General features: G+C 41.7%; 1 protein-coding gene across 3 annotated transcripts; it reads right to left on the minus strand.

Moving 5' to 3' along the window:
- Positions 1 to 2,087: 2,087 nt before the first annotated feature.
- LOC142775672 (uncharacterized) lies at positions 2,088 to 8,474 on the minus strand. 3 transcript variants are annotated; one of them, XM_075877313.1, is made up of 4 exons: positions 7,358 to 8,474; positions 6,562 to 6,819; positions 5,482 to 5,526; positions 2,088 to 4,927 (listed from the first exon to the last, which is right to left on the minus strand). In XM_075877313.1, the coding sequence occupies exons 2-4, from the start codon at positions 6,656 to 6,658 to the stop codon at positions 4,761 to 4,763; spliced, it is 309 nt and encodes a 102-aa protein (XP_075733428.1). In that variant the 5' UTR covers positions 6,659 to 6,819; positions 7,358 to 8,474; the 3' UTR covers positions 2,088 to 4,760. The 3 variants fall into 3 exon arrangements, 1 of the variants encoding a protein (XP_075733428.1); XR_012886910.1 differs by having other exon boundaries at positions 5,482 to 5,602; positions 6,562 to 8,474; XR_012886909.1 differs by having other exon boundaries at positions 2,088 to 5,602; positions 6,562 to 8,474.
- Positions 8,475 to 10,448: the final 1,974 nt, after the last annotated feature.

The raw sequence follows: 10,448 nt of genomic DNA on the forward strand, positions 1-10,448 counted from the left end.
CATGTATCATGAATGGAAATTCGGCTCTGCAAATGTGCTCGTCGACGTGTTGTGCAACCGAGTGACGAAATCATGACGGGTGAAGCGCGCCTCCACCGTGTCCAGGGCTTCTGCCAACGCGACCAATCGATCTACTTCATCGTTTCGATGCGATTTCATACATAGTCGCTTGGTGTCAATGTTTAGTCTGGTGTGGTCGATGTGGGACCGCCTCTCTTAAACGGCAACTCGTCTTAGAGACCAGCCGAGAAAGATACCCCAAAACGAGATCACACAAGCCTGGTGACAACAAATAATGCAGCAAATATTTATATTTTCAAAAGAAATGATAGACGGAGATCAGGGCCCGAATTCACAAAGCTTTCTCTTTGGCTACGCATTTTCTTAGCCAAAAGTTCTCTTATCTGGAGGGATTACTATAGCGCGGGAATGAATTTAACTTATTCGGAACTTAAGAGGGCAAGGAGGACACACGATAGCCGATGAAACGACAAGAAAAGAAAGAAGTGTGTGCCGATGATATCAAGGTAGCACGCAAAGCGTCTAGCATCGAGAGTATACGGTGATAGCCAATGATTTGCTGCATCTAAGTTTCAGTTCCGCGAGCGTCTGCTGCAGCGCTTACGGGATGCCGCGTACGTTGTAATAGACGTTTGGTGGGCTGCGCAAAGCCAAGCACTCGCCTTTAATCAACGACTGTAGCTAAAAAAAATAATTGCTCGATGGCCTTAAGCCACCGAGCAATCCATGCACTATCTCGCCAAGTACAAGTAAACAGCACTCCAGGTGCACCACATAAATGAAACCACACATAAATCGATGCATGCAATGTTTGAAAATGTGCCTCGAATGTCTTCCCCTATTTAACGCGACCAGTTACCTTACATTTCATTGAAGCTGCGCTGCAACCTAACTAATTTGGTGCAATCTTGCACGTTATAGTGGTGAACGTAAGGGTGTTTTGTACCTATAGTCAAAGGTTAATTTTCTGGCCCAGCAGACGTCAGGGAAAGTCTCCGCAAAGCAGGGTCAGATGCTCAGAGAGCATAAAAAAGTGGAGTACGCGTTATATGGGAGTGACAGCCACTCAGAAAGCGAGATGAAGTGTGACTGTCCTTAGGTGTGAGAATCAATGCTAATTAAGAGAGTTGAGTTAATGAGCCAAAACTTTCCTAAATAACGATAATGGAAGCAAACTGAGCATTCATCTAGTGAAAGTGACACTAGTGACAGTGAACTCATAATAGTTGATTAGCGTTTTCACAGGCCGATATATATTTTTATTTTCTTATCTATATTTGGCAAACTATGAGAAGGTAGCGTACGTTAGAGCCAGCTATCCCAACGTCATGACAGTAATGTACAAGAATAAATAGCGCACAGTTATACAGTCACACGTGGCGGTTTATATCTTCTAGTAACCTTGGGTAAACGCATTCTAACTATGTTTTCTATTTTTGACAAAGTTTCACGGGACGTTTTTGCATTTGGCTTCATTCGAAGGATTGACGATATATCAGCAATAGGGCGAACACAAGCACTGCTGCAGAGGACGAGTGGTTACAGCGCTCAACTACAATCTAGGAGGTACTTGGTTTGATTCGCAGAATCACTGAGCACTTTTTTTTTCAAGAGGTTGCCCGGCCTGACATTATGCGTGGTGGCGGGTACTAGTTTTTTGAGAAGTAGGCTTTCGCACTTGCTTCTTTCACTCCCCTTTTGACCCAAAAGCGCTGTACTGTGCTCCTTCAAAAATTAAACAATTCAGGGTTCATAATTGTTTCCTCCATCTTCTCTTATCGCCAAAGTGTCCAGTGCTGAAATACCAATATCATACCTGGTATATTACTTTTCACGTGTTTGGATATTCGACCAGCAATCAGTCTTCACGGTGTTTTGAAGAAAATCTACACATGCAGTGAGCTAACTACTTGCAGCCAAGTTGGCTGCCTTTGTAGGGACACGCTTTCGTGGTAATTTGGTGGGCATCATCACATGCAGCAAGACCAAAGAGCACAGACAGTTAGAGCTGAAGCAAACAGAGTGATTAGTTTGTGTCTTCTCTCCCGCTATTTTTCATGCTGCACGCTTCAGTGTAATGTCGCTGTCAATGGTTAAAATGAACTATAGCAGTTCATCGAGTTCTGCTGAGAGGGTCCCCTATTGTCGAGAATGGAACAGAACAATGGCAATTTGATTTGCGTGATAAAGAGATACCCTGCTTTTGGTTACTAGAATAAATTTCTAAACTGAAGTTTATTTTTTATTAACAACAGTTCCAATGCAGATGAAAGGTGCATGGACAAAATTCGTGAATTCAGCTTGACTAGGTTTGTGACCTTAATTGTAATTGCGAACCGGTATCACAGTATGCATAAATATCACACACATATACAACCATGGGTGATAGCTTGCTTATTCTGATTAAAATTGAAAGGTTGAAATTGACATATTCAACCAACGCAATGTGTACGAGATATGCCATGTAGAGTAGCTATGCTCGAAACTAATCTTCCCAGGTTCGTTCCATTTTACCCAATTTCTTGCCCATGACTGTAGGTTGGTAAATGAAACTTCTTCGAACACACATATTCTGTGTAAGGTTACATTTATTTTTATGCAGTACAAAACAAATTGAAATGTATAATGGCTCAAAAGAGAAATAACTAGAAACAAATTCAGACAAATCATTACCAAACTTACTCGCCAAAGATAAACGGATTCTCATTTAAAAGATACATACATACATACATACATACATACATACACACATACATACACACATACATACATACATACATACATACATACATACATACATACATACATACATACATACATACATACATACATACATACATACATACATACATACATACATACATACATACATACATACATATACGCACACACACATATAAATATGTACACCCATACATACATACGTACACACACTCAGGTGTAAATATTAAAATAAATGGCTATAAAACAACAATTTTAATACACTCATTTTGAATATACTACAGAAAGTAACTTACGAGAGAAATCCACTGGCACTGTTATGTTTGAACACGGTGTTTCTCGAACCATCTCGCAAAAGCTTGATGCATAGTTTTTTGCTGCTGCCCAGTGACAAGCAGTTTTTTTAAAAAACACAAGAATAAAGCCCTTGACAATATCTTGCTAAAGAAAAGGGCTGTGCATCAATATTTTGTACATGTCTGCGATATCACTCTGTTTATTTACATAGCTTGGCCCATTCACAACCCACTAACAAAGCATGTTATGACACTTGGGCTGAAAGTTGGCACAGCGCGAGTAAATTCTAGACAATATGTGAATAATAGAATTATAAGCTACTAAGCTCCTTGGTGCAAACAGTGTTTATATTGACAGCTATAAGTGCCATTTCGTTTCCCCAAAACACTTCTCAAATGTAGAATAAACTTTATTTAGCTAAAAGTTTCTACTCTGGCGCGTCGTGGTGGCTCAACGGTGGAAGTGACTCTTTCGGCCAAGAAAACAAAGACCAATTATTTTTCCAGTTCGTGAATTCACCCCATAATAACATTGAGGCAGCTGGTAGGAGTGCTTTTGGAGAGAGGAAACCACCACAATCCCACCAGTTGTGGCCTTGGGTAGCTACTTCACTTGGACAAAAATGATGAAAAACACTCCTCAAGAAGACTTCAAAGTTTGGGCATCAACACAGTTCCCATACAGCTGTCTATTAGTCTGCTTGAAAAATATTGAGTTTACTGGTGGGCAAAGACTGTACACTATGTGAGGTGATGCTCCAGTGCACTGCATGTATGTCTTGCTGCTGGCCTCAACTGCGATGTTGCTCAGCACATATGTGTAAAATAACAACTAATACTATGCCACTGCAAAGTAATTATGTGTCATTTGCATGAAACAGGGACCCCAATAAAAGAACATAACAACATTTGCCTTCACAAAGTTCAATAAATGTAAATAAATTTCCATAGAGTTTTCACAGTTCATCTGTGGATAGTAATATTGGTTGTAAACACATTCTTACTTCCACTAACAAACCATTTTAAGATGCCAGATTCAATATTAGAGTATACCAGCACTTTTGTAGGGCTAAACAATTGTACAGGCACCTAGAAAAACACAAGTGAATGCATGCTATAGCTATATAAAAAAATAAATACTTTTATTTCTAGTCTGAGTAGAGCTGAAGATGATAAGTCACTTGCATTACATTATGAACAAACCTATCCGAGCATAGTATACATTTAAAAAGTTACACTTACACAGTAGATAAGTACACTGTTGAACAGATAGGCAGTGAGATAATACCCAAGCACTAAAATCTACTGTTAAGATATACTAGGAGTAGTGATGATCCTCTTCCTTCCAAATAAAATAATTCACATAGATTCACTTCCCAGAGCTTATACACTCATGGCATCATTGGTGCTATACAAATGAGTGTACACTGAAGGATTACATCGACTAAGTACATGATTACTGCATCCTTGGCTTTACTTCTTGTACTACAAAGAATGCAAACACAGTTACCATTGGCGACCATAGATGCTGTAATTTCTGGCATGTAAATGTAGAGGCACGCAGGCACTTAACACACATGTTAAAAACTTCAGCTCAAAAATATTTGCCCACTAACACTACAGCAGCCTTTAAATTAGTGTCATAGTTTGGTATCTTCCAAGGAAAATTTAAATAATTTGAATGCAAGCAAATGAACTGCTGAATAATGCACTGCTAAGAAGTTAAGCAGCAGCTGCTCCTGACATCACAACGTGCCCTTTCTGCTGTTGTAAACTTTGAGCAGGAGAACAGTCACTGGCAGTCCCTTTACACTTGTTGGTCTTCTGTGCTCTGTTCTTGATACACTGTTTATGACCGTGGAGCACCGAACCCCTTGTTACTGCTGGAACTTAGAAAAATATAGATCATTGTTACAACCATGCTACATGCAAGAGTGTATAGTTGTCAATTATGTGCTCATATTTACAGATATTGTATTTTCAGAAGCCAATGACAAGCCTCAACACACACACACACACACAAACAGTGAAGACTGAAAATATATTTATTATGATACAAGAGCAAAACTACAATGTTATAGATGAAGACATGAAACTTCTGACAGGCATAAAAAGCCAATAGAGTTTCTTCTATTTCGACTTTACACTAGGTGGGAGAAGTAGACCACAAATAAGTTCACTAAGAAACACAAGTTAGACTGCATTACAACACAACAGCCAATGTTCATAATTTTAAGGCTGTCTAACATAACCAGCTCACCATACCGCATATAGGAGCAAATGGGCAGTCTAGAAGACACAAAGAACTTATGGATTATGAGTGTGCTTGTTGCTGACATCTATTATTCTAAATGAAGAAAACTTTTCAAAATTGCACTTCATCAGGGGAAATAATCATACGCAACAAACACAACGGGCTCCTACAGGTGCCACCAACACTCACCATTATTGTTGATACCAGTGTGTTGCCGGATGGATATGCTGCGTCCTGCACAGAACACCAAAGGAGCGCTCCATGACTTGGATTGCGTGTGCTAGCTGCATCGCTCTGCTGCTGAAACAGGCTAGCCACAGACAAAGAAATGAGAAGCCATGGCTTTTAAACACACTGAACGTCACCTTTAGATATCAACAATGTATACTTAGGTCAGGTACAATTTGTAGAAAAATATATATCACTATGCAATCGTGGTGAACATGTTCGGCTGAAACACAAGCAACAGCACTGAGAGAGAAAAAGCTACATTAGGTAAAAGATGCAGTTACTGGCCCTATGTCATCTGAGGCTTCTTCAATAGGTCTTTCTCCTTGCAAGTTGTGAACAGCCAGGCAATTTTCACCCACTTGCTATTTCCTTCCAGAGCACTTGATCCACAGAGGGAGTCACAAGCTCGAGAGCTCAATAAGGAATCAAAGTATTTGTGCTCGTTTCAAAGCACAAGCTTTTGAGTCTCAGATTATTGGAGTTTTATTCATAAGCTGCAGGCTTTCAGCTTTCAACATTCTCAATTATCTTGCAATTTAGTTCTATAGGTGTTGAATAAGAATTATGTGTAAGAATATTACAGGTATCCACTGAAAGAAACCATGCTTGATTGATTGATTGATTTGTGGGGTTTAACGTCCCAAAACCACCATATGATTATGAGAGACGCCATAGTGGAGGGCTCCGGAAATTTTGACCACCTGGGGTTCTTTAACGTGCACCCAAATCTGAGCACACGGGCCTCGACATTTCCGCCTCTATCGGAAATGCAGCCGCCGCAGTCACACGCGTAGGTGACTGCATGCAGCAACATTACATAAAAACTGCAGCAACCGGAGGGACGCACTATGCACAACGAAGGACCTGAGAGTCAACCCTGTAATGCTCGCTACTCGACTGTGGTTTTCGCAAGGCGGCAGTGACACCAGAACACACAGCTTGGCTAGTAGAAGCAGCGAAACCCGCGAATGCTTGGGTTTTCAATTTGTGCACAGTAAGTGGTGTTCACGTAATCGTATGTATTAAAGAAAAACTAACCTTGCAGCCAGCCGTTGGGCAGTTTCGTGCCCCCGAAGCTCCCAAGCAGATTGCAGTCCTTCCAGATGAGGCTGCAATGCATGCTTCCACGCCACATCCGCTGAATGATAACAATCCTAGCAGTGACATAGGCTTGCACAGTTAGGGAGAACGTGTCCTTCCTATTTTTGTACAGGTGCTCCAAGTAATGATGAGGATTGATGTGCCAGAATGTGCAACCGATGCATCACAGAACCTTAACAAACCAATCTCTGCGATCTGTGAAGAGCCAAAAACGAGATATTTAATTAAAAACAATCATTAAAAGCACTCACTTCTAATAATTATTTAAGGAAGCTATCACTTCATTACAGTGACCAAAATCTGCTATATTCACTTTGAAATAAACTGAAGCCTCATGTAAAATTTACGTACCGCAATATATATGTCCTACTGAAGTATAGTACTACCACAGTGGTAATCGTCTATAGAACTAATTTTCCAAAATAACATAAATTTTTCAAGTGCAACCTGGCTCCTGAAAAATAAATTCACATTAACTTTCAAACTATCAAAGGTGGTCAATCGACAGGCCCAACCTCATAATCAAACAAGAGCTCACTTGTATCAAATCACGAAAAACTTTTTATGTATTTGCTTCATAATATATGTATGTATATAACAGTAGTAGTAAATTTTTCATGCATCAACTTACCATAGAGAAACATTACATCTGATGGGCTTAAAAACTTGCACACGTTATAGAACTGCGTGAATTATAGTACCAGTGAAATTTAGTTCTTAAAGGTGAAGTCACCGATGGCAGCATTTAGTAGCCGTCGGTGTCATAAGGAACCAAGTACGGCCAACAGGCAAAGGGCATCTGCAGACTGGAAGCCGCCGATGACAGCAATGAAAGGCTGGCCAGGCGTGCACGTCCATTGATAAAGTGTAAGAACTGGCCATGACCGGCTGTTGTCAAGACTCTAGTGCCGTGCAAAACGATGGCCATACGAACTCGGAAACCTGTAGTTAGGCGATATTGGCCTACAACTTCATCCAAAGCAAGGCACCGGTGAAATCTTTGCTTTTTTTTTGGGGGGGGGGGGGGGGCTGGAGGGAAGCTTGACGTTCACGGGCTCTCGCTGCCACATAGAACTCTCAATTTGTTAACGAAGAACAGTCTAGGCGCGCTTCCAAAGTAACACGATCCACAACAGAATGTAGCATCTCGCAGTTTTGGTTGATCACATCACAGCGCTAGGACTATGGCTATCACAAAAAGGAGAAGTGACGACTTAACAAACAAAAGCGCCAAGCTGCCCCACCACGACTTCGCAGGGCAAAACAGTTATCAACGCTGTCTTTCAATTTTCGGTCACACGAGCACAGCTTGTTCACAAGTCTTGGAACGTCAACACAGCACCATGCACTGTTCACAACGAACATCGTTTCACTCCCGAACAGTACATTGCTCTCAAGTAAATAGAAGCGTACGGGCTAACTAGTGGCGAAGCAAGAACCGAGCGCATAGTTCATACGTTTCCCTACGTACTTGGGGTCACTCAAGTAACGTGTCAAAACGCTGTCAATCCTAAATGTCGCACAGCACCAAACTGAGAGACTGGAAAGTCAAGCGAACGAACTGTTACCGGCACACAAACACACATTGCAGGCTTCTCGAGTGCTAGTTGCCGTCGATACATCGACGCCGATCTCCCCTTGACAACCACACTGACGCACAGGCTTCGCTGCACTTCACCGTACATCATTGCACTGCCACAGCTTTCCGCACTGCTTACACTCACCGAAAGAGCTGCTGTAATCACAACACATACGGTCAAGCGCTGAAGTAACTCGTGCGAGAAGCGTTTGCTGAAAGTCTCACCGACCGATATGCTGTTTACGACGCCATGTTGTTTCCGACAACTGCGCAGCACATAAGAGAGCTCTTAGAAAGTACTTGCACTATTTTCACGGCATGAAAAAAATTTCTCTTATGTGCGAGGGGGGTGATATGACGAACAGGACAGGCGTGCCAAATGAAAGAAGTGTTTTGGCAACGTCACGGAGTGAGCTGATGTAGAGGGTATTGCTTCACAACCAATCACAAGCTGTGCCCGTAGGCCAAGCCGTCGTCTGCTCGCGTTTGTCGTCTGCTTCGATCAGAGCATGCGACAGGGGATTCGCCTTCGCAACGCTATTATTCTCAGGTCAAGTGGTCGCTGCGTCGCACAAAATACATGTCAGTGGCTCTCTCTACCTTTGAATGATGTTTGTGCGCCAAATTAAATGGCTTGTAATTGATGCAGGGATGAATTCAGCCAAGCTTTGCTCCAGAATCGTGAGGGTTTGCATATTTTCGGTGTCATACAAAGTTACTAGGGTCATTTCATTCTGATTGCTTGCCATATTATCACGGTCCATATCGGTGTCTGAACAGTGAAGGTGAAGATGCATGATTTGTTTGTAGTTCCATGCGTAATCAAGCGTACCCCTAATACGCTTTGGTTTACAAAATATGCTTTGTTCCACATCGCCCCAAAGTGTATCGACAGCTGTATTTCAGAGATCGCAACCATGGGACAGTTAGAGCCAATGAAAGTACACTAGAGCACAAACTTTTTGAACCACTCACTGAAAACTTCCTCTCATTTTTATTTCCAATAGCGTGCAAAGAATGTGCTCCCATTAATCTCTTTGGTGGTAATTTCCACCAATGAGGCAAGGATCTCGAGTCGCACTTTTAATTGGATGAAATGGGGCGCAACACAGCAACATAACAAATAAGGTTGATCTTATGCCATGCCGCGTTCGAATGCACTGACCATTCACGTATCACATTGGTTTTCATCCAACCACAAATCTTTACATGCGTAGTTTTATGCCATTGACGCCCAATAGAATTCTTCAATTACTGCGACTTCAAACTTATTGGACGATGGTGGTTGTCAACACCATCCACTGCGTACAAGGGAAACAACACGCGAAGCTCAAAGCACCGAAAGAAATAAAAACGCACCAGCAGTCATCAGGCAGCAGTTATTGGGCGTGAATTAACTCAAAACCAGCCAGGGCACCAAAGTATACCGCCGCGGCAGCAGGTTATAAGTAGCCACATTGTTCCTAAGAGTGGTCCGGACCACTCTTGGGATTTTCTCTAAGCCATGCTGTTTTTACGCACAATTTCGCTTCGTGAATCCACTTACGAGCACTTTTCGGTGACGTAAGCAAATATAGCAACTGCATCACCATCGCTGACATGTTCCCGGGCAGTCACAGCGCGCTTTATTTGCAGCGGCCGATGTGACAACTATGGCCTCTTACGACGTTTTTTCGTTTCGTGAATCGACTTACGCAACAAAATTTCTCTTGCGCAAAAATGTTTTCGTAAGTGAGTTTTGTGAATCCGGGCCCAGAAGCCTATGAATAACTACCATCAGCGTTGTACACATTGCCGAAAAAAAGTGAATAAATACGTTACTGGTTACTAAAACAAAAACGAACACGTTACCACCCTACATTACCTCTAAAAAAGGTAACACGTTACCATTACCGACAAAAAGTAACAGAAGTTACTTCTGCTATAACTCCGCAATTATTAGTTTTATTTAGTGTGTTTTTGTTGCGTGCATCTGCTGTGCTATGCTTGAAATCTGAAATTTATGCTTCGCATGAAACGTCTCGCCAAGACATTGACCCATAATGCTCAACCGACGAGAAATATTTCTGCAAATTTTAGTGTGCCTGACCTTATCAATGTTATAGAAGATTAAGGGGCCCATAGAGTTACATGCGGTAGCTTCTGGCTCTGCGGTGCATGGTGAAGTCGTTTTTCTTAACGTGATATTATACATGACATGAGGTTCAATCATGCACGCTATTCCCAAAGAAAACATCACAGAGCA

This window comes from Rhipicephalus microplus, chromosome X (assembly GCF_043290135.1).
Source record: "Rhipicephalus microplus isolate Deutch F79 chromosome X, USDA_Rmic, whole genome shotgun sequence".
Taxonomy (NCBI): domain Eukaryota; kingdom Metazoa; phylum Arthropoda; class Arachnida; order Ixodida; family Ixodidae; genus Rhipicephalus; species Rhipicephalus microplus.

Bases quoted from the DNA above. Each gene is read 5' to 3' on its own strand.
- LOC142775672 (XM_075877313.1), bottom strand. From the start codon at position 6,658: ATGTGGCGTGGAAGCATGCATTGCAGCCTCATCTGGAAGGACTGCAAT. The intron at 5,527-6,561 runs GTTAGTTTTTCT...TGTTCTGTGCAG, and splicing joins GCCCAACGGCTGGCTGCAAG to GACGCAGCATATCCATCCGG. The intron at 4,928-5,481 runs GTGAGTGTTGGT...TATTTTTCTAAG, and splicing joins CACTGGTATCAACAATAATG to TTCCAGCAGTAACAAGGGGT.